The sequence below is a fragment of the Jaculus jaculus genome, chromosome 7 (assembly GCF_020740685.1).
Source record: "Jaculus jaculus isolate mJacJac1 chromosome 7, mJacJac1.mat.Y.cur, whole genome shotgun sequence".
NCBI lineage: Eukaryota > Metazoa > Chordata > Mammalia > Rodentia > Dipodidae > Jaculus > Jaculus jaculus.
Window position 1 is genome coordinate 98748876 of NC_059108.1, and position 25331 is coordinate 98774206.

The window sequence follows — 25331 nt, forward strand, 5'->3', positions numbered from 1 at the left end:
CAGAATGGGCATGCCTCTAGCCACTGCAAATGAACTCCAGATGGGTGCGCCCCCTTATGCATCTGGCTAACGTGGGTCCTGGGGAATCGAGCCTCGAACCAGGGTCCTTAGGCTTCACAGGCAAGTGCTTAAGTGCTAAGCCATCTCTCCAGACCTCCATTCCATTTTTTTTTTCTTTTTTTTTTTTTTTTTTGGTTTTTCGAGGTAGGGTCTCACTCTGGTCCAGGCTGACCTGGAATTAACTCTCAGGGTGGCCTTGAACTCATGGCAATCCTCCTACCTCTGCCTCCCGAGTGCTGGCATTAAAGGTGAGCACCACCACACCCGGCTTCCATTCCATTTTTAAGACAGAGTTTTACTAAATTCCCCAGGCTGGCTGAACTTGGGAATCCTGCCTCAGCCTTCTGAGTAGCTATTATAACCTGTGCTACCAGGCTAGCGAATGGCTATAAGAAAATGTTCTTTTGGGGTTGGAGAGATGGCTAAAGTGCTTGTCTGCAAAACCTAGTGACCAGAGTTCAGTTTCCCATTACCAACATAAAGCCAATTGCACAAAGTGGTACATGCACCTGGAGATTGTAGTGGCTAGTGTCCCTGGCATACACATTCTGTCTCTCTTACAAATAAATAAGTATGTTTCTAAAAATAGACAAATAATACATAGAAAATCTTTTTACTGAAAGTTAGTCTTTTATTAATAATAATTATAAAAAACTTAAAACAGTTATATTTATATGCATATATATATATATATATACATATATATATATATATATATTTCCACATGAGATAATTTTAAAAAAGCAAAATATACAAAAAGAACAGTCCAGAAACAAATACATAAGCAAACTTAAAATTTTATTTGAACAACCTAACTAAATAATAAGGGCAGATGACTGTAACTAGAAGGAATTCAAACCTGTAAACTATGACAGACTAATCTAAAAGTCTAAAAGGAAAAGGACATTTACTATGACATTAACTCCTGTTTATCTATTTTGGTCTTTTAAATCTCAAGACAGGGTCTAAGCTGTCTCTGTATATATAATAAGGCTTCAGACTACAACAGAATCTGCCTAACCTAGTAATAAAAATATAGTAAGTTAGACACAGAAGTTTCAACTTGTGGTAAGCTTTAAGACAGTCAGGAGAAGAACAAACATGTTGCACAGTTCCAACAACATATACCTTAAACAGCTGATGAACTCTGTCCTGTAATAAAGGTAGTAAAAAATGCTAAAAGATTTCATTAATTCAATAGCTGCCAATTCCAGTCTCTCATTACCACTTCTCCTCACTAGGAAAGTGCATTTTCTTAAAAACATTTTAAAACCTATTTGAGACGCGATGAAGTAAACAAACTTGGATGCTTTGAAGAGACTTAGCTTTACAAATTTTAATATTACAAAAACCAAATTTACAAGTATCTACATGGGCACAGTAAGCAATGAGGAATATTCTATAGGATATTTTTCTTGAATACAATTAAGAGATACTTTTGGAAAAAGAATCTCTATTTCCATATGAAGCCACATTACAAAGAAAGTGTCTATTCTGCCAATGAAGATATAAATACACTTCACTTCATGGGAAAAGTCCTGTAAATTGTATTTTGTCATTGTTCCTTCAGATGAGATCAGGTGTGCTCAGGGTGGTACAGCCATAGATTTATTGTTCCCCTCAGTCAGAACTTGAGAAATAATAATCTTGCTCTTCCTCATCTAAGGATTCCATGGCATCAGTGAAAAGTTTTCCAATACCAGAATTTTCACCTAAATCTGTAAAGACAAGTTTGGTAAAAAGGATTAATACATTTCCAGGTCATTTTAATGGAACTGAAAGCAACAATGAGGAACTGAATGATAGGTTTATCTATTTGAGAACCAATTGATTTTAATACTACACAACCATGTAATAGAAATAGCCACAAAAGAGAAATAGAGTACCTTGGTTAAATCGGGTTTTTCTTCTTGTTGTTGGACTTGAGAAATCTGTTGCAATCTATAAAAGAGTTCACATTAGTAAGTGGTCCTTCTATGGTGCCTCCTCAAAGCTAGACAAAACAAGTATGTTTTATTTCCAGAGTACTTTGAACATATGCCTGTAACAATGCTTAGCCCTTTTATACTTGTCTAATTTAGTACAAAGCCCACAAAGCACTTACTCAAGGTTGTTTACCACTGCTGGAAAACATCACTCTAAGAACATATCATCGAATAGGGTGGTAACATATATACATAAGTAGAAGAACAGATAAATGGGGGTGAAAAGGCCCAAGTGAGGTCAGGGGAAGAGCTTGAGTAAAGGAAAGGTGGAGGGAGGGCTAATCAAAATCTAAGAGGATATAAATAAGTCATATGGAAACCTACTTTCTTGGACAATAGAACATCCAGGAGCCATAAATTGTTACTAGAAAATTTTCAATGCCAGGGACCAGATACCTTCTAGTGAGTTGTTGGTCAGGGAGGTCCCTGATGCACCCAAAACAGGCCATTACCAAGGCCCTTGGTTTCCCACTAGGAATAGATGGTAAGAACATATTGCTGAAGACTCCACATACTTGGGCTGCAAGGACACTGAGAAACCCTGCTAGAGATGAGCTAAAAACCTCCTTCCTGTAGACGAGCTGACCGAAAGCTGGAAGAAGCCATTCTGCATGCAGTTTAATGGGAGAGAGAGAAATCACCCACCAGTGAAGATATTCAACAGCAGACACTGCAAACCTTATATTTTGTCAGCCAGGCCAAATGAGACAACAGGAGTAATAGTGACATGTCTGTTAGGGGGGAAACCCATTGCTCTCTAACTGGACTGGAGGCCGAATATATCCAATACAGAAAACAGGGGTAGTCATGAGCACTACGGATGTAATATCTGCAGTTGTCTGGCTAAGGCTCATCAAACTGGCTAGTAAGCACTTCTCTTAATATTCATACCCTCATATAAATGCTACTCTCACTTTTGGTTAGGGAAGCTTCTCTTTTCAGATGGCAGTGACCTTGGGATGACTCAGAAGGCACCATGGTGCTGAGAAGAAGTGACAGAAGAGTGCTCAGCACTGAAATATCTCTATCACACCTTTCAAGGCTCAGCTCAAGTTCCATTGCTGAAGAGGTGGCAGAAAGAATGTAAGAGCCAAAGGAAGGGTACGACTCCTTACAACATGCTCATCCAGACACACAATGGCCTGGATATCCATGACCTCACAGTGCCTGACACTACCTACACAAGACCATCATAGTAGGAGGAAAAGATGATGACAACAAAATAAAAGAGACTGATTGAGGGGGAAGGGGACATGATGGAGAGTAGTTTCAAAGCGGAAAGTTGGGGGGAGGGAATTATCATGGGATATTGTTTATAATCATGGAAGTTGTCAACTAAAAAAAAAAAAGAACATATCATCAATTCACACCAGATGGTAAAAATAGTCTGTGGGCTGGCAGAAGTTGTCAAAATATTTTAAATACCATCTTGCAATAGTATATTTTACCAATGTCCCCGTGAGATGAAGAAAAACACAGTATTACATCACAAGGACCTCAAACCATTCAGTATCTATCATGATTCCTAATGTCACACAACACAAGATGAGAAAGTTATAGTTGTTTGCTTAGTGTTACAAGCTAGAATCAGGAAAGATGCCTTGATATTAGTGGGTGTTTTGTTTGTTTGTTTGTTTTTTCAGGATAGGATCTTGCTCTAGCAAAGGCTGACTCTGAATCTGGAATTTACTATGTAGTCTCAGGGTAGCCTTGAACTCACAGCAATTCTCCTACCTTCAGGAAAGATGCCTTGATATTAGTGGGTGTTTTGTTTGTTTGTTTGTTTTTTCAGGATAGGATCTTGCTCTAGCAAAGGCTGACTCTGAATCTGGAATTTACTATGTAGTCTCAGGGTAGCCTTGAACTCACAGCAATTCTCCTACCTTGGCCTTGCAAGTGCAAGAATTAAATGTGGGTGCCACCATGCTCAGCTATACAGAGAATGAGCATGGCAGGGCCTCTAGCCACTGCAAATGGACTGCAGATGCATGTGCCACTTTGTGCGTCTGGCTTTACATAGATGCTGGGAAAATGAACTAAAGTTGTTAGGCTTTGCAGGCAAGTGCCTTAACCTCCAAGCCATCTCTCAAGCTCAGAATTACCACCACCGCCCCCTCCCTGCCTTTTTGAGGTAGGGTCTCGCTCTAGCTCAGAATGATCTGGAATTCACTATGTAATCTCAGGGTAGCCTCAAACTCACGGTGATCCTCCTAACTCTGCCTCCTGAGTGTTGGGATTGAAGGCATGCACCACCATATCAGCTAAAAGTAGCATTAAAATTATTTATTTATTTATTTACAAGCAGAGAGATAGAAGAGAGACAGAGTTCAATTCCCCAGTACTCACATAAAGCCAGTTGCACAAAGTGGTGCATGGACCTGAAGTTTGTTTGTAGTGACTAGAGGCCCTGGCACACCCATTCTTTGTGTGTGCGTCTCTGCTTACAAATAAATATATAAAAGTATTTTAAAAAATAATAATATAGGCCGGGCGTGGTGGTGTAACCCCAGTACTCTGGGAGGCAGAGGTAGGAGGATCGCCATGAGATAAATATATTAAAAATACGTCAAAAAAATAAAGAGAAAATTTCTCTTTGCTAAGTTAGGAACTTTAATAAAGTGTAAAAAAACTTAAAACAGCAACAAAACAGATCATTTTTTTCTCTCTGAAGGGATAGCTAAAAGAGCAAAAAATACAAAAAGAACAATCCAGAAACAAATACTATACAAGTAAACTTAAAATTTTACTTGAAAAACTCTCTCCAGCTTGAAATTAGTTTTTTGTTGTTGCTGTTGCTTTGTTTTCTGAGGTAGGGTTTCACTCTACCTCAGGCTGACCTGGAATTCACTATGTAGTCTCAAGGTGGCCTTTACCTCATGGAGATCCTACCTCTGCCTCCTGAGTGCTGGGATTAAAGGCGTGTGCCACCACGCCCTGCTGAAATTAGCTTTTAAAAAAAATTTTTTTTATTTTTATTTATTTGAGAGCGACAGACACAGAGAGAAAGACAGATAGAGGGAGACAGAGAGAATGGGCACGCCAGGGCCTCCAGCCTCTGCAAACAAACTCCAGACGCGTGCGCCTCCTTGTGCATCTGGCTAACATGGGACCTGGGAAACCGAGCCTCGAACCGGGGTCCTTAGGCTTCACAGGCAAGTGCTTAACCGCTAAGCCATCTCTCCAGCCCGAAATTAGCTTTTTTAACATCAAATTCTTCAGTCTGCCCATGCTAACACTTTGACTGCAAAATATATAGATATGTAAAAAGATGTGCCTAAATCACAAATAGTCTGGTAGATTGCTCCAACTATAATATACTAAGAAAAGCAAGAGTCCAGAACTAACTTAAATGATCAAAAAAATAATAAGAAGAAGAAGAAGAAAAAACACTTTGAATAAGAACTCACAGATGTATCCATATTGATGTCATTTTGCAAAGAAGAGACCAAATACAGAATGTGCTATGCAAGGGATCCATGAATTGGCAGGATGGATGTCACTCCGAAAGCATTAGAAATGTAGATTGTCAAATCTACTGGGTTAGAGTCTAGGGCCTGACAAGATCCTCAAGTGACTCTTATGCATATTTAAATTTGATCAACACTTGCTCAGGGTACTTTATGATAGCAGAGGACCTTACTGATAGAACAGGACCTATCCAATCTTTGGACTCCTGTTCGAAGGTATCCATACTATGTAAACTCTAGGTCCTTTGCAACAAACTGAAATTTGATTCTCATTAAGGAATATGGGATTCAAAAAGGTGCTGTAAAGGGTCACTGAGAAGCCCTCTGCCTTTTTCTTTTACTTGAGAGAAAGAGGGAGGGAAGGAAGGAGAGGAGAGAGAATGAGTGCACCAGGGCCTCTAGCCACTGCAAACAAACTCCAGAGGATCAAACCTGGGTCCTTGGGCTTTGCAGGCAAGCACCTTAACTGCTAAGACCTCTCTGCAGCCCCCTCTGCCTATTTCAATTATAGAATACAGATTTCTTCTGAAGAACTGAATTGTCAGACTAATTTCAAGCCAAGGTCCCCAGTGAAGTACCTAGTATTTATTATGTGCAAGTGAAGCCTGTGAAGAGGACTATATCATCTAATCCCAGTATTTAAGGGGAATTATACTCTGACCAGTTTGCATGCAGTATGATGATTTCAAAGAGAAGATGAGATGTGATAAACATGGTCTAAAGAATCACTTTCAGGGATAAGGTAGTCCACTGACTCATTTGCACAAATTATTCTTCAAGTTTAGCTATTTTGAGAAAATGTGAGACGAATTACCTTTTCTAAAATCTAAATAATTATATCTGGCTATTAGTTTTTCAGAAACCGGGCTGTGGAGATGGTTCAGCAGTTTAAAAGCACTTGCTTGTAAAGCCTAACAGCCTGTATTCAATTCCCAAATACCCATGAGAAGTCAGATGTACAATGTGGCACATTCATATGGAGTTTGTTTGCAGTGACAGGGCCCTGCAGTGCCCATTGGCTGTCTGTCTCCCTCTCTCTCTCTTAAATAAATAAATGAATGTATCTTTAAAAATTCAGAAATTAAAATTTTTAAGAAGCAATGCAATGCAAGGACTTTTGGGGGAAGGTGTGGAGAGGTTCTCATGTAGCTCAGAATGACTTGGAAGTCCTGATCCTCCTCCTCCTTCTACCTCCCAAGTGCTGGAATTATTAGTATGCACCACCAAATCCAGCTATGGTATTTGTTTAGTGTTGGGGATTGAATTCAAAGGCTATGGTCTTGCTAGCCAAGTGCTCTACTGCTGAGTCTGTTCTCATCTCTGATAAAAGATTCGTCTTTGGGCTGGAGAGATGGCTTAGCAGTTAAGCACTTCCTGTGAAGCCTAGCACAAGGGGGCGCACGTCTGGAGTTCCTCTGCAGTGGCTAGAGGCCCTGGAGCATCCATTCTGTCTCTCTCTGTCGCTCTCAAATAAATAAATAAAAAAGATTTGCTTTACTCAAGGGACATAATTTACTAACAAGGCAACCCTGATTTAAAGGTTTTCTATATTTGAATTTTAAATATTTTATTGAGTGTTAAAAAAATGAAGAAGTAAAATTTGAAAAAAATCTGGAACTGCTTCAAAGCTGCATGGAACTGGAAACGTTTCCTTTTATAGTGCTGTATGAAAAACTTTCCCATAAATATATATCATGACCATAATCCCATCTGGTTACTCCCTCCTAAGGCCTGCCTCCAATGAACCACTTTTTTTTTTTGGGGGGGGGTTGAGGTAGGGTTTTACTCTAGCCTAGGCTGACCTGGAATTCGCTATGGAGTCTCAGGATAGCCTAGAACTCATGGCAATCCTCCTACCTCTGCCTCCCGAGTGCTGGGATTAAAGGCGTGCGCCACCACGTCCGGCTCCACTTCTTATCTTAGGAAAATCAGAAGTTTGTCTGAATTATTCTCTAGCCATTGAATAGATACTGGTGTTTATATTGTTTGAAATATCTGGTCCTGATTTGTATATTCCACTCATTTTCCCAATGGAAAATTTTACTCATTTTCACCTTGGCCAAATGCTTCAGTCTATAAACTGTATCTGTAATCCTATAGTATTAATGTACTTATCCCACTTATGATGGAATTAGATTAGGCTGTAAGTACCTGGAGGACAGGGACTTCTAAACAACTTGTACCTACCACAATTTATGTATTATAGTTGTTTTATAGATAAATAATGGGATTACTTACTTTTTTTTTCTTAATGTTGCCCCAGACAAGACCACCATTACTGTTGCCATATTTCTTGCCCTCTTTTTGCATATGATAAACATATTTATCACAATCATCCCTGTTTGAATACAAAATAATGTCAGGTCAACATCAATTATCAGTTTTACCCAATGTGAATAGCAACTGACAAAAAAAATCTAAATTTTCCAAAAATAGATTTTTCTGTTTTAAAGATGACAATGATGAGCCTATAAAAGTAGATAAGCCAGGCCTGGAGAGAAGGCTTAGCGGTTAAGCACTTGCCTGTGAAGTCTGAGGACCCCTGTTCGAGGCTCCTTTCCCCAGGATCCACATTAGTCAGAGGCACAAGGGGGCACATGCATCTGGAGTTCGTTTACAGTGGCTGGAGGCCCTGGCTTGCCCATTCTCTCCCTCCCTCCCTCCCTCTCTCTCTCTCCGCCTCTTTCTCTGTCTGTCACTTTCAAATAAACAAACAAACATAAAACAAAAAAATAAAAAGTAGACAAGCCAATCTGAATGAGGTGGTACACACCTTTAATCCTGGCACTTGGGAGGCTAAAGTAGGAGGATCACTGTGAATTCAAGGCCAGTAGGACCTAGAGGGAAACCCTGCCTCTAAAATATAAGAACAAAAAATTTCAAAATTTCTCTCTCTCTCACTGTTCTGTACAAATATATAGATCTTAGTGAGAGCCTACCTTTAAACAACAACAAGAACAAATTATACACGTATAGATTGACTTTCTTGAATTCTGGGTTTTCTTAGTTTTTTTTTTTTTTTGGCTTTTTAAGGTAGGGTCTCACTCTGACCCATACTGACCTGGAATTCACTATGTAGTCTCAGGGTAGCCTTGAACCCATGGTAATACTATGCCTCCCAATCCCAAATGCTGGGATTAAAGGTGTGTGCCACGACACCTAGCCCAATCAAACTTTTAAGATTATCAGAGACTAACAGTTGATCACTTTAAGGCTATCAATGCTGATGACAAAAACCTTCAATTTACATTCTTTCCCTCCACCCCCACCTATGCAGGGTCTCATTCTAGCTCAGGATGATCTGAAACTAACTCTGTAGTCCTAGGCTGGCCTCAGACTCACAGTGATCCACCTACCTATGCCTCCGGAGTAATGGGATTAAAGATGTGTGCCACCATGCTGGGATTTTATATTTTAATTTTTTACATGTGAAATTCATCCATTTTGTATTTATCTTCATGTAGAATGTGTCCTCTACTGAAACACTGCAATACTGAGTATTAAATCTCACAAAACAATCCACTCAACTTTTAGGAAATATTCATTTTTTAAAAAACATTTTATTTATTTGCAAGGGGAAAGAGAAATAGAGAGGGGAGAGAATGGGCACACTAGGTCCTCCAGCCATTGCAAATGAACTCTAGATACACGTACCACCTTGGACATCTAGTTTACATGGATTCCTGGGGGACTGAACCTGGATCCTTAGGCTTTGCAGGCAAATGCCTTAAATGCTAAGCTATCTCTCCAGCCCACATTCATGTATTTTTTAAATAATGATAACTCTTCTCATTACTATACCAAGTTCATGAATTCATGAAGTGTTCAAAAATTACTATACCTGAAAAATTAATTTTTTACATGCACACCTACCTTTTTATAGAGGCTAGCATACCAGGGCTGACATGCTGACATTGAGGGGTTTTTGCCAAAGGAAAGATAACTGATGATGGAGATGCTGGATTTCTGTCCATATTTGACAGAAAATCATCATCTTGACTGTACTGGAAACTTGGTAACTGGAAAACAAATATTTTCTACTAGGTACTCATAAAGATGAATTTTCTAATAAAAATGTTTTTTTAGTGAGGTAGGTTGTTCTTTATAATTTTTCAACTTATATAATTAAAAACAATAGAAGACTATTAAGTTAGAATAACTATGTTCTGCAAAATGGAGACAACTGCACCTATTTAGAATGCTATAGAGGAGAGGTAGGCAAATATTTTCTATAAGGCATCAAGAAAGATAATATATACCAGCTCTCCCAATTGTGCAAGCATGTTATTAAAGTATGACAGCTGTGCTATCTAGCATGCAAACAAACGAACACGGCTATGTTCTAATGAAACTGCACAGAAACAAGTGACAGGCTGGATTTAGCCTTTAAGATACTAACCTCAGGAGTAATCAACACAAAGCAAACCTACCAATTCATTCACTGCTTTGCTGGTATTAGGAACAACTACTATTATGCTTTTGTACATATAGTTGCATCACAGTGAAAGCAGCAAGTATGACTATAACCCCATCAGGAGGCTGAGACAGGAGGATGTGAGATGGAAGCCAGGCTGACTTTATAGCAAGACCACGTATCCAAAAGGCAGAAAATAATCTCACACTACGTAGAAAATAGCCACAGAAAATAGCCCAATTTATTGCTTCCTATTTCTGTTTTTGTTTTGACTTAATGCAATAGCTATTCTGGGTTTTTTGGTGGTTCAATACGTGTTTTCTAATTTTAAAAAAATTTCTACAAGGAATGCAATTTGGGGAATATGCACATTTTAGCAATATTCTTCCAATCTATGAACATGAAGTGGTTTTTCATTTTGCAATGTTCTCCATGATTTGTTTTTTGAGCCAGAGTTGAAGATTTGTTAAAGATATTTCAATATAGGCTTAAGCATGAGGGCTAAGAAAAAGAAAGGGTGTTCAGAAAGAGAATGAGCCACTGGAGAGAATGTGGCTCCTCTATGACAGGTACCAACATGACAGTTTTTTTCAAATATTTTATTTAAGAGAGAGAAAGAGGCAAACACAGAGAGATAGAAAAAGGAAAGAGAATAGGTGTTCCACCCTGTGTATATGGCTTTAAATGGATACTAGGGAATCATCCCTGGCTCCTTAAGACTTTTCAGGCAAGCACCTTAACTGCTGAGCCATCTCTCCAACCCCTACGATTTTTTTTTTTTAATCAGTGTGTTTCTATCAGTTTCATAGTTCACTTTCATTTCCTTGGTTAAATTTATTCCAGTGGTTTTTGGTCTTCTTGTATATTATCTACGGGCCTGCTTTTAAAAATATGTTTCAGGCAATTCATCATAGGTATATAAAAATGCTGCCTTTTTTTGGATGTTGGTTTTGTGGTGCTAGAAATGGAACTCAGGACCTTGTACACGAGGCAAGCACTATCACTCAGCTCCATTCCCAGCTCCTATAGGTTGCTTTATTATGACGAACCTTTGCTAAATATGTTCATCAGTCTTTGTTGAACTCTAGTTTCTCCACATGTAACATCAGCCTTGCAGCCTCCCTGAGGCCTTTATGAGCACATGTGGGCGGCTGTACAGCACAGTTCTCCCCCTGGTTCTATGAACATGTGACAGTAGCTCTACTGCACAGCCCTTAATGCAGAGTCACTTGTACTACAGCCAAACCACCTTGGCCCAAGGCCTGAGTACTGCAAGTGCTGTTGCATTGCCTGTACTAGTGGGTTTAAGAAGTTGTAGGCCCTTGTGCAGGGATGGTGAAATATTTGTGAGACCCAGGGATGGGGACACAAAACGGCTTCTAATCCCTAGGACAGTAATTCTGACTCCTGTATATATTGAGCTACAGCATCCTGGGCTATCAAGATGCAGTTATCTAACTGTTGCTTTGTTCATTCTTTGTGGAAGAAAAAGTGAGTGTGGGCTGGAGAGATGGTTCAGAGGTTAAGGTACATTCCTGCAAAGCCCAAGGACCTGAGTTTGATTCTCCAGTAATGACATAAAGCCAGATACACAAAGTGGCACAAATGTCTGGAGTCTGTCTGCAGTAGCCAGGGGCCCTGTTGTGCCCATTCTCACTCTGTGTCTTTCTCTCATTTTTTTTCTTAAATAAATATTTTTTTAAAAAGCAAGTACTATCCTTTTTGTAACATTATATATGTAAAGATGTTTATTCATTCATTTGAGAGCAGAAAGAGAGAGAGAGGGAAAAAAAAAAAAAAGGGAGCACCAGGGCATCTAGCCACTGTACAAAACTCCAGACACATGTACTACCTTGTGTATGTGGCTTTACGTGGGTACTTAGAGATCAAACCTGGGTCCTTTGACCTTCCAGGTAAGTGCCTTAACCACTAAACAATCTCTCCAGTCCTCTTGGAATCATAGAAATATTTATTCACTTTATATGTGCTTTCGCAAACATTATCCTTCGCTCTTGACACTGATGAGGATAGCATTTGCCAGGAAATTGCTTCCTTTTTTTTTTTTTTTTTTTTTGAGGTAAGGTCTCACTCTAGCTCAGGCTGACTAGGAATTCACTATGTAGTCTCAGGGTGGCCTTGAACTCATGGAAATCCTCCTATCTCTGTCTCCCAAGTGCTGGGATCAAAGATGTGCACCATCCCACCAGGCCTCTATTTTTAAAATATTTTGTTTTTATTTATTACAGTGAGAGAGTGAGAGAGAGAGAGAATGGACACACCAGGGCTTCTAGCCACTGCAAACGAACTCCAGATACATGTGCCACTATGAGCATCTGGTTTATATGGGACCTAGAGAATCGAACCTGAGTCTTTAGGCTTCACAGGCATGCACCTTAACCGCTTAGCCATCTCTCCAGCCCCGCTTCCTATATTTTGATTATGCCTATACATCCTACAGGCACTTGACCTAAATATTAGCCATGTATTAAAAATTACATAAAAATGAAAAATGTGACAATTACCATTACTCCTTGATTACACAATGGTGTATCGCTGAAAAAATCATCATGATCATCTTTTGGCAACTGTTCCAGAAAATCCCTCATTTGTTGTTTCCTTTTAAGAGTCCCCACCTTGGCAGTTATCTTAACAGTCTGCTTCTTATCAGCAAGATTCTCATCTTAAGAATCAGTAAGACAATAAAAAAAGTTAAAAATCAGTAACACATTTTGATAAGGATTTGGTCATTCTTGCTTTATGACACTAAGAGCCTTTGTTATTTTATTCCTTACTGAACAGATGTTCTGAAGTATAGGTTTGCTCCTACAGCTTACAAAGCCACTTAATCCACAAATTTTTGCTTAGTAAGACCAGGGATGAGAGGCAGTTCCTCATCTAAAACCTTTGCACCTAAGACAAAGCAAACCACAGAAGTTGAAAACGACAAATACGCCAGGACTGGTGGAGCACACCTTTAACCCTAGCACTTGAGAAGCAGAGGTAGGAGGATCACCATGAGCTAGAGGCCACCCTGAGACTACATAGTGAATTCTAGGTCAGCCTGGGCTAGAATGAGACCCTACCTCAAAAAACAAATGCAAACAAAAAAAAAAGACAAAGAACCCAGCAAAGCTTACTAGGCCCAACTCAAACAAAAAGGGTGCAGCATCAGGAACCTGGTGTGTAGGCACAGGCCTATAGTCTTACTACTTGTGAGGCTGAGATGAGCAATAGCTATTAAAGTACTAGTGATGGAAGTGGCTACATTGGTGTAGACTTAACCTTTGAAGGTTCTGCTAGCTTTTTAACATTTGAAGAAAACACACTCAAGATCCATGGATAATAATCTGAAATGCACACTGTGTACTCTGAGAAAACAATGATAAGAATTACCATTCTGGACTTTGGAATTGGCTTGCTTTTTCTTAGAGACATGTTTTCGGGATCCATTTTCTTGAGGGTCTTCCATGTATTTCATCTGGCATTCCTTAGCAGTCCGAGAGCCTACTGCCATAGCTATATCTGACCAGAAACCAGGTTTGTGCTTTGGAAAAGATGCAAAAGCGCTATGGGAGACCAAAACCAGTTAAAAGCAAGAAATTTAAATGAATAAAAATAAGCTCCTCAAAGCATACAACTGAGTCAATGAGATTTACTGGGGCTGAAAGAATTTCACCAAAATCATTCTAGGTAACTACTTGGAAAAAATACTAGCCCCTATTTTTTGTAACCTTCTTACAATATGAAGATGTACAGATGCCTTCCAAATACTTTGTTGAATTTCATTAAATCCGAAAAATTTCCTCATTTTCTAACCATTTTGTCCCCTAAGTCCAACTATTATATTAACTCAATGATTTGATTTTTGGGGGGAACTCTGGCATAAATAAATTTCTATATACTGTTCTTCAAGCCTTACTGATGCCAGAAGGTAATTCCTATTTTAACAAAGTGTTATTGCTAGAGACAATGAGAAATGAGGAGTGTAGATGGACGTGATCGCTGCCATGATACATACATACATACATACATGGAAACATCACAGTGAAATCCATTAATACATACAATTAGTATTTTAATTTGTTTATTAGAGAGAGAATGGGTATGCCAGGGCCTCCTAGCAACTGCAAATGAACTAAGGACGCATGTACCACCCTGTGCATCTAACTTTACATGGGTACTAGGGAAGTGAACCCGAGTCCTTTGGCTTTGGTGACAAGCGCCTTTAACTGCTAAGCCATCTCTCCAGCCTTACAATTAATGTTTTTTTTTTAAATATTTTTATTTATTAGAGAGCGACAGACAGAAAGAGGCAGAGAGATAGAGAGAAAATGGGCACACCAGGTCCTCTAGCCACTGAAAACGAACTCCAGATGCATATGCCACCTTGTGCATCTGGCTTATGCAGGACCTGGGGAATCAAGTCTTGAGCTGGGGTCCTTAGGCTTCACAGGCAAGCACTTAACTACTAAGCCATCTCTCCAGCCCACAATTAATGTGTTAATACTGTTACTACACATAATAAAAATGAAGCAAATGGGTAGCATGAGGCTGAAAGATCAAAAGGATGGGCCTTGAGGTGTTAGAGCCAGGCCACTTATGTGATTTGATCTGCTTCCTCCCTGCTGATGTGATGCTAGCTACTCCTGTGTTCTTTCCCCTCCATTACAGACTTCTCAAAACTGGTAGCACACACCTTTAATCCCAGCACTTGGGAGGCAGAGGTAAGAGGATTACTGTGAGCTCAAGGCCACTGGAGACTACACAATGAATTCCAGGTCAGCCTGGGCTACAGTGAGACCTTAATCACCATACCCCATTTTATGATATATTAGAGAGCCACAGTAACAAAAACAGCATGGTATTGGCACAAAGACAGACATGTAGATTAATAGAACATAATAAAAGACCCGAATGTCAACCAAGGCAGCTACAGCCATCTTATTTTTGACAAAAATGCCAAAAATATTCTTTGGAGAAAAGACAGCCTCTTCAACAAGTGGTGCTGGGAAAACTAGATATCTATATGTAAAAAGATAAAAATAGATCCTTGTCTTTCTCCATGCACAAGAATCAAATCCAAGTGGATCAGGGACCTTAATATCAGACCTGAAACTCTGAAATTGCTAAAGGAAAAGGTAGGGGACACCTTTCAACATACTGGCATAGGTAATGACTTTCTGAATATCACCCCAATTTCTCAGAAAATAAAAGCACTAATCAACTACTGGGATCTCATGAAATTACAAAGCTTTTGTACAGCAAAGGACATTGGGAATATAGCAAACAGACAACCTACAAAATGGGAGAAAATCTTTGCCAGCTACACATCTGACAGAGGATTAATATCTAGAATATAGAAAGAACTCAAAGAACAGAACAATAAGAAATCAAACAACCCAGCCAGATGTGTTGGTGCATGCCATTAATCCCAGCACTTGGGAGGCACAGGTAGAAGGATCACCATGAGTTTGAGGCCACCTGAGACTACATAGTTAATTCTAGGTCAGCCTGGACCACAGTAAGACCCTACCTTGAAAAATCAAAAAAAGAAGAAAGAAATCAAACAACTCAATCAAGAAATAGGCTATGCAGATGCACAAGGTGGTGCATGTGTCTGGAGTTTGTTCAGTGGCTGGAGGCTCTGGCACACCCATTCTCTCCCTCCCTCTCTCTCTCTTTGTCTCTATCTGCCTCCGTCTCTAATAAATAAATAAAATACTTTTAAAAAGCAAAAAAAAAAAAAAAAAAAAGAAATAGGCTATGGAGGGCTGGAGAGATGGCTTAGTGGTTAAGCACTTGCCTATGAAGACTAAGGATCCCGGTTTGAGGCTTGATTCCCCAGGACCCATATAAGCCAGATGCACAACGTGGCGCATGCATCTGGAGTTTGTATGCAGTGGCTGGAGGCCCTGGTGTGCCCATTCTCTCTCTCCCTATCTCACTCTCTCTCTCTATCCACCTCTTTCTCTCTGTCGCTCTCAAATAAATAAGTAAAAATAAATTGTAAAATAATAGGCTATGGAACTAAATAGAGTTCTCATCAGAAGAAATACAGATGGCATATAAACATCTAAAAAAGTGTTCTAAATCCTTAGCCATAAGGGAAATGCAAATTAAAACTGCCTTGAGACTCTATCTCTCTCCCATCAAAATGGCTTACCATAAAGAAAACAAATGACAATCAATGTTGGTAAGGATGCAGTAAAAGGACAACCCTTTGACACCACTGGTTGGAATGTAATCTGGTACAGCCATTGTGGAAATCAGTGTAGAGATTCTTAAGACAGCTAAAAATAGATTTGCCATATGATCCAGCTATAGCACTCCTTGGCATATATCCTAATGACTCTTCTCACTACCTTAGAGATACTTGTACAACCATGTTTATTGCTGCTCTATTCACAATAGATAGGAAATGGACCCAGCCTAGATGTCCATCCACAGATGAATGGATAATAAAGATGTGGTGCATCTACACAATGAAGTTCTATTCAGCGGTAAAGAAAAATAAAATTATGAAATTTGCAGGGAAATGGATGGATCTGGAAAGGATTACAAGTAAGGTAACCCAGGCCCAGAAAGCCAAACATCGAATGTTCTCTCTCATATGTGGATCCTACCTACAAATGTATAGACTTGTGTATGATCTGGAACCAAAAATCAGTAGCAGAGACCCAAAAGCTACAAAAAGACTATAAGGGAGGGGGCAGAGGATGGTCTTGAGGGGATGGTATTATATATAAGTAGAAGAACAGATTACAGGGAGAGGAAAGGACTAAGTGAGGTCAGGGGAAGAAACTGTATAAAAGAAAGGTGTGTGTGTGGATCAATCAAAATTCAAGATATTCTGAATAAGACATAAGAAAATCTACTTTCTTGAATAATGGCATATCCAGAAGCCATAGATTATTACTAGAAAATTTTCAGTGCCAAAGATGGGATACCTTCCAGTGAGTTGTTGGCCAGGGAGGTCACTGCTGCCTCCAAAACATTATAGGCTATTGCCAAGGCCCTTGGTTTCCCGTGAGAAAGAGATGGTAAGACCCTACTGCTGAAGACTTCACATGCCTGAGTGGCACAGTCACTGAGAAAGCAAGCAGAAAACCTTCGACCTGTAGCCCAGCCAATTGAAAGCTAGAAAAAGCTGCACTGTATGCAGTCTTATGGGAGACAGATGTCCTCAGAGGTGAAAAGAGTGGCCACTAGAATCATTAAGTTTGGCTAGAAAGGCCAAGTGACTGAACGAGTGTAATACTGGCATGCCTGCTCTGGGGGAAACCAACTGCTCTCTAATTGGACTGAAGGCCCACTCTATGGGAGGGAATACATGCCTGGTACTGAAAAACTAATCAAAAGCCTATGGTAGGGCTGGAGAGATGGCTTAGCGGTTAAGGCCCTTGCCTACAAAGCCTAAGGACACAGGTTTGATTCTCCAGGTCCCACATAAGCCAGATGCACAAGGTGGCACATGTGTCTGGAGTTCGTTAGCAGTGGTTGGCAGCCCTGGAATACCCATTCTCACTCTCTCTATCTCAAGTAAATAAATAAAATGTTAAAAAAGAAAAAGCCTATGTCAGGGGAGGACATGAGCCTTACGGGTATGTATAAAGCCTGCTCTTGTCTGGATAAATGCATATATTACTTTCACCAAATTGCCCTGAAAGTTCTACACTTAATGTTTATACATACATACATACATACATACATACATACATACATACATATTAATTTATTTATTTTGGTCCTTCCGGGTATGGTCTCACATTAGCCCACGATGACCTGAAATTCACTATGTAGTCTCATGGTAGCCTCAAACTCTCATACCTCTGACTCCCGAGTGCTAGGAATAAAGGTATGTGTCACCACGACGAGCTTCATATTCATAAATTAATGCTACTCTCACTTCTGGTTAGAGAAGCTTCTTTTTTCAGATGGCGATGACCACTGGGATGACCCAAAAGGCAACATAGTGCTGTGAAAAAGGGATGGGGTGTCCAGCACTGAAATATCTCACATCCTCCAAGGCTCAAGGTCCACTGCAGAAGAGGTGGCATAAAGAATGTAAGAGCCAAAGGAAGGGTACCACTCCTTACACACAACTGCCAAGACAACACTTGGCCTCAATATTCAAGACCTTGCAGAACCTAGCAATACCTACACAAGACCCTCATAGAAGATGGCGGCATAGGTACCACGCCAAAGCAGCCTAGGGAGGAAAAAGACCAAAAAAACTCAGCAAAATACACACTTTTACTAAAAAGTGAGGTGTATAGGAAATTGAGGCAGCAGCGGAGAAGTAGAAGAGTTATAGAGCATCCAGAGCCCGCACAGGCGGGAAAAGCGGCTCCAGCGGCTCCGGCAGCTCGGCCAACCGCTGCAGCCACGGCGCAGCAGAAAGCCGCCAGTCTCTCGGCTCGAGCCGCAGGAAAAGCCAGGTGCGGGATTTTCCCCTCACACCGCGCTCTCCGCAACTCGGGAAACGTGAGGGGAGAGCAGCAGTGAGCAGCGGAGGAGCAGACCGCGAGGTAGAAGAACACGTGGAGCAGCGAGAGAACCAGAGCAGCTGCGGCTCCCTCCCCTCCCCCACCGCCTGAGCCCAGCTCCAGCGAACACAGCAGCGCCCAGGACCCAGCCACGCCAACTTGGGCTGACAGCGGGACCCAAGCAGGAGCAGAGTTCGGCAGCAACTTCAGCAGCTCCAGCACTGGTGCCAGCGGCCCCAGAAGCAGCGGACCCAGGAGCGGCAGCGGCGGCAGATCCCGCACCAGCGGCTTTGGGGGGAGCAGCGGCGGTGGTCACGACAGCAGCAGCTTCAGCAGAGGGGGTGGCTCCGGTGGTGGCAGCTATGGCAGCAGCAGAGGCAGCAGCAGCGGCTCGGTTTGCCCCGTGGAAAAAGCAAGTGCCCAGCTCCAGAAATCAGAACAGCAGCCCGACGACCCAGGCAGCAACTTGACTGAGACCAAAATCACCCAAGGTAACTGGGATTGCACCAGGGAAGGGTCTCACTTGGTCACAAGCTGACTTGGATCCCTCAACAGACCAGAAATCTAAACCTCTTTGTTGATAGAAGATCTGGTCATTATAATAACTACTCTTGCATACATACTTGGGGCTGTTTTTGATTGAATGTGTACAGTGTTTAGTTAAATTTTAGAATCTACCTGTATTTTATTCCACTCAGCCTGCTTGAATACTCCTATAGCAGGAAAACTCAACCACTAAGAACATCTTTGTAGATACTCTGAGAGTCTTAAGAGCCACACCTAATACCTTAAGGTCCTACCCTGAAAATATATTACATCAAATCAATTGATACAGCTAAGAATACACAGCTAGCTAGAAAATCCAAGCATTAACTTAATCCAAGATGCAAAAATATATACATTATAACACAAGAAACACTAAAAAGCAAGATGATATAAATCCACCTAAAAGTATTAATGCATCAGAAATGTCCTCCAGAGAGAAAGAGTTAGAGGAAATGCCTGAGAAAGAGTTCAAAAGAATAATTATAAATATGTTCAAAGAGGTCAAAGAACACATGAAAACAATCAAAGAAGAAATCAAAGAGGAAATCAAAGGAATCAAAGAAGAGGCAGGACACCAATTTCATGAAATAAAGAAGGCAATACAAGACATAAATAGGGAAATAGAAATAATAAAGAAAAACCAGTCAGAATTACTAGCAATGAAGAACACAGTTAATGAAATAAAAAACTCTGTAGAAAATCTCACCAGTAGGATGGATGAGGGAGAGGACAGAATATCTAAGCTAGAAGACCAGGTGGCAGACCTAATGCAGTCCAACAAAGAGAAAGACAAACTTATAGAAAAGTATGAGTGGGAATTTCAAGATATTCGGGACACTATGAAAAGATCCAATATAAGAATTCAGGGCATAGTAGAAGGAGAAGAACTCCACTCCAGAGGCATAGTAGGCATCTTCAACAAAATCATAGAGGAAAATTTCCCCCAAATTGGGAAAGAGGTGCCAATACAGATACAGGAAGCCTTTAGAACCCCAGCCAGACAAAACCCAGAAAGAACCTCCCCTCGCCATATTATAATCAAACTTCCAAACACACAAACCAAAGAAAAATTATTGAAAGCAGTTAGAGAGAAAAATCAAGTTACCTACAAAAGCAAGCCCATCAGGATTACAGCAGATTATTCAACACAAACTTTTAAAGCCAGAAGGGCTTGGAGTGATGTACTCCAAGTTCTGAAAGATAACAACTGTCAACCAAGGTTACTTTATCCTGCAAAGTTATCCATTCAAATAGATGGAGAAATAAAGACATTCCATGACAAAAGCAGGTTAAAGGAGTATTTGAAGACAAAACCAGCTCTACAGAAAATACTTGATAGAATCCTCCATGCTGAACAAAAGGAAAAGCACACATATAAGGAACCTAGAAAAAAACAAGCTATACTCAAATACCAGTTAACAGAAGAGAGCACAGATAGAACCAGTAACACACACACACACACACACACAAAAATGGCAAACATAAATACACACCTTTCAATAATATCTCTTAATATCAACGGTCTCAATGCCCCAACGAAAAGACATAGATTTGCAGACTGGGTTAAAAAGCAGGATCCTACAATTTGTTGTCTCCAAGAAACTCACCTTTCTACAAAGGATAGACATTATCTTAGGGTGAAAGGTTGGAAGACGGTGTTTCAAGCAAATGGGCCTAGAAAACAAGCAGAGGTTGCTATCCTAATATCAGACAGGGTAGACTTTAGTCCGACGTTAGTCAAGAAAGATAAGGAAGGTCACTTTATATTGATTAAGGGCACACTACAACAGGAGAACATTACAATCCTAAACATATATGCACCTAACATGGGGGCTCCCAAATTCGTCAAACAAACACTATTAGAACTAAGGTCACAGATAACACCAAACACAGGGGTAGGGGGTGACTTTAACACCCCACTCTCATCAATTGACAGGTCATCCAGGGAAAGAATAAACAGAGAGGCATCTGGACTAAATGAGGTCATAGAAGGAATGGACCTAACAGATATATACAGGACATTTCATCCAAAGGCTACAGAATATACATTCTTTTCAGCAGCACATGGAACATTCTCTAAAATAGAACATATATTAGGACACAAAGCAAATCTTAACAAATTCAGGAAAACTGAAATAATTCCTTGCATTCTATCTGACCACAATGGAATTAAACTACAAATCAGTAGCAAGAAAGGCTATAGAGCATACACAAAATCATGGAAACTAAACAATACACTACTAAATGATGAGTGGGTCAATGAAGAAATCAAAAAGGAAATCAAAAAATTTATAGAGTCAAATGATAATGAGAACACAACATACCAAAATCTCTGGGACACAATGAAGGCAGTTCTAAGAGGTAAATTTATAGCCTTAAGTGCCTATATTAAGAAATTAGAAAGGTCGCAAGTAAACGACCTAATGCTTCGCCTTAAAGCCTTGGAAAAAGACGAACAAGGCAAACCAAAAAGTAGTAGACGGGAAGAAATAATAAAGATTAGGGCAGAAATTAATGAAATAGAAACAAAAAGAAAAATCCAAAGAATTAGTGAAACAAAGAGTTGGTTCTTTGAAAGGATAAACAAGATTGATAAACCCTTAGCAAATCTGACCAAAAGAAAGAGAGAAGAGACACAAATTAATAAAATCAGAGATGAACAAGGCAACATCACAACAGATTCCAGAGAAATTCAAAAAATCATAGGGACATACTACAAAAGCATATACTCCACAAAGTATGAAAATCTGAAAGAAATGGATGATTTCCTTGATCTATATGACCTACCTAAATTAAATCAAAATGAGATTAATCACTTAAATAGACCTATAACAAACATGGAGATCCGAACAGTTATCAATAATCTCCCAACTAAAAAAAGCCCAGGCCCGGACGGATTCACTGCTGAATTTTACCAGACTTTTAAGGAAGAGCTAACACCATTGCTTCTTAAGCTTTTCCAGGAAATAGAAAAAGAAGGAATTCTACCAAACTCCTTCTATGAGGCCAGCATCACACTGATACCAAAACCAGGCAAAGATAGAACAAAAAAAGAAAATTACAGACCAATCTCCCTCATGAACATAGATGCAAAAATTCTCAACAAAATATTGGCAAACAGAATACAAGAGTATATCAAAAAGATCATTCACCCTGACCAAGTAGGCTTTATCCCAGAGATGCAGGGATGGTTCAACATACGCAAATCTATAAATGTAATACATTACATAAACGGGTTGAAGGACAAAAATCACATGATCATCTCATTAGATGCAGAGAAAGCATTTGACAAAATCCAACATCCCTTCATGATAAAAGTCCTACAGAGACTGGGAATAGAAGGAACATATCTCAATATAATAAAGGCTGTTTATGACAAGCCTACAGTCACCAAATTATTAAATGGGGAAAAACTGGAAGCTTTTCCACTAAAATCAGGAACAAGACAAGGGTGTCCACTGTCCCCACTTTTATTTAATATAGTTTTGGAAGTCTTAGCCATAGCAATAAGGCAAGAGACACACATAAAATGGATACAAATTGGAAAGGAAGAAATCAAGTTATCATTATTTGCAGATGACATAATTCTATACATAAAGGACCCTAGAGACTCTACTAGCAAGCTGTTAGAGCTGATCAAAACCTACAGCAATGTAGCAGGATACAAAATAAATACACAGAAATCAGTAGCCTTCATATATGCTAACAACAAACACACAGAGGATGAAATCAGAGAATCACTCCCATTCACAATTGCATCAAAAAAAATAAAATACCTTGGAATAAACCTAACCAAGGAAGTAAAGAATCTATACAATGAGAACTTTAAGACACTCAAGCGAGAAATTGCAGAAGACACTAGAAAGTGGAGAAACATCCCTTGTTCCTGGATTGGAAGAATCAATATCGTGAAAATGGCAATCTTACCTAAAGCAATCTACACATTTAATGCAATCCCTATCAAAATTCCAAAGGCTTTCTTCATGGAAATAGAAAAAACAATCCAAAAATTCATTTGGAATCACAAAAAACCTCGAATATCTAAAATAATACTGATCAACAAAAAAGAGGCTGGTGGTATCACCATACCTGATTTTAACCTATACCTCAGAGCCATAGTAACAAAAACAGCATGGTACTGGCACAAAAACAGACATGTAGATCAGTGGAACAGAATAGAGGACCCAGATGTAAGCCCAAGTAGCTATAGCCACCTGATATTCAGTAAAAATCCCAAAAATACTCATTGGAGAAGAGACAGCCTCTTCAGCAAATGGTGTTTTGAAAACCGTATAAATATCTGCAGAAGGATGAAAATAGATTCTTCTCTCTCGCCATGCACAAGAATTAAGTCCAAATGGATTAAAGACCTTAACATCAGACCGGAAACTTTGAAACTGCTAGCGGAAAAAGTAGGGGAAACCCTTCAACATATTGGTCTTGGCAAAGACTTTCTGAATACAACCCCAATTGCTCAGGCAATAAAACCACAGATTAACCACTGGGACCTAATGAAATTACAAAGATTTTGCACCGCAAAGGACACAGTGAAAAAAGCAAAGAGGCAACCTACAGAATGGGAAAAAATCTTCGCCAGCTATATATCTGATAGAGGATTAATATCTAGGATATACAAAGAACTCAAAAAGTTAACTAATAAGGAATCAAACAAGCCAATCAAAAAATGGGCTATGGAGCTAAATAGAGAGTTCTCAAAGGAAGAAATATGAATGGCATATAAGCATCTAAAAAAATGTTCTACGTCACTAGTCATCATGGAAATGCAGATTAAAACTACATTGAGATTCCATCTCACTCCTGTCAGATTGGCCACCATCATGAAAACAAATGATCATAAATGTTGGCGGGGATGTGGAAAAAAAGGAACCCTTCTGCACTGCTGGTGGGAATGCAATCTGGTCCAGCCATTGTGGAAAACAGTGTGGAGGTTCCTAAAGCAGCTAGAGATTGATCTACCATATGATCCAGCTATAGCGCTCCTAGGCATATATCCAAAGGACTCATCTCATTTCCTTAGAAGTACATGCTCAACCATGTTTATTGCTGCTCAATTTATAATAGCTGGGAAATGGAACCAGCCTAGATGTCCCTCAACAGATGAGTGGATAATGAAGATGTGGTACATTTATAAAATGGAGTTCTACTCAGCGGTAAAGAAAAATGAAGTTATGAAATTTGCAGAAAAATGGATGGACCTGGAAAGTATTATACTAAGTCAGGTAACCCAGGCCCAGAAAGCCAAGTGCCACATGTTCTCTCTCATATGTGGATCCTAGCTACAGATGACTGGGCTTCTGCGTGAGAATGAAAATACTTAGTAGCAGAGGCCAGTAAGTTGAAAAGGAGACATAAAGGGTGGAGAAAGGGAGGAGGATACTTAATAGGTTGATATTGTATATATGTAATTACAATGATTGTAATGGGGAGGTAATATGATGGAGAATGGAATTTCAAATGGGAAAGTGTGGGGGTGGGGAGGGAGGGAATTACCATGGGATATATTTTATAATCATGGAAAATGTTAATAAAAATTAAAAAAAAAAGACCCTCATAATAGCAGAAAAAGATATGACATCAACTTAAAAAAGAGACTAATGGAGAGAGGGAATATGATAGAGAGCAAAATTATGAAGGGGAAAATGGGGGAGGGGAGGGAAACACCATGGCTTGTAGGTATGGAAGTTGTTAAAAAAACAATATATATATAAGCAAGCAAGTAAAGGGAAAATGGGAAGCACTACAAAATAATTAGAATGGCAAGAATAAATACATGCCTTCAATAATAACTCATATGTACCTAACATGGGGGCTGCTCCCAATTTCATGAAACAAACACTATTAGACTTAAGGTCACAGGAAATACCAAACACAACTGTAGTGGGTGACTTCAATACCCCACTCTCATCAACTGACAGGTCATCCTAGTAAAAAATAAACCGACAGACATCTGGATTAAATGCTTGTTTTACCCAGATATTTTTGTTCTCCATCTTTGCTATTTTTCTTGGTTTGACCACAAAGGTTGTCTTATTTTTTTTTTTTTCCCCCCCAGAGGTAGGGTTTTGTTCTAGCCCAGGCTGACCTGGAATTCACTATGTAATCTCAGCATGGCCTTGAACTCACAGCCATCCTCCTACCTCGGCCTCCCAAGTGCTGGGATTAAAGGTGTGTGCTTCCACACTGGGTTTATGGTTTGATTTTATTAAGACTTCCTCACTCAATCGTGATCTTGTTTGCACACTACTATACTACTAAACATATTGCCTGTGACGTCCCTATGGCCAAATCCAACTCCTCTGAGACCTGACTTAACAGCAGTAAAAGACACACTACTCAAGTCTTCAAAACTCAC

General features: G+C 39.7%; 1 protein-coding gene across 2 annotated transcripts in view; it reads right to left on the reverse strand.

Moving 5' to 3' along the window:
- Positions 1–832: 832 nt before the first annotated feature.
- The window catches only part of Mis18bp1 (MIS18 binding protein 1), a 60989-nt gene continuing 36490 nt past the window's right edge, over positions 833–25331 (reverse strand). The window contains exons 12-18 of one of the 2 annotated variants that reach the window (XR_006638169.1): positions 13320–13492; positions 12449–12606; positions 9386–9531; positions 7751–7850; positions 7370–7430; positions 1947–2001; positions 1703–1778 (exon numbers count right to left, since the gene is read on the reverse strand). Coding sequence is in view for 1 of the 2 variants with exons in the window: in XM_045155238.1 (XP_045011173.1) it covers positions 1681–1778; positions 1947–2001; positions 7751–7850; positions 9386–9531; positions 12449–12606; positions 13320–13492 (730 nt within the window). In the remaining variant the exon portion in view is untranslated. Of the gene's footprint in view, positions 1779–1946; positions 2002–7369; positions 7431–7750; positions 7851–9385; positions 9532–12448; positions 12607–13319; positions 13493–25331 lie in introns of both variants that reach the window. The other variant, XM_045155238.1, reaches the window with a different exon arrangement.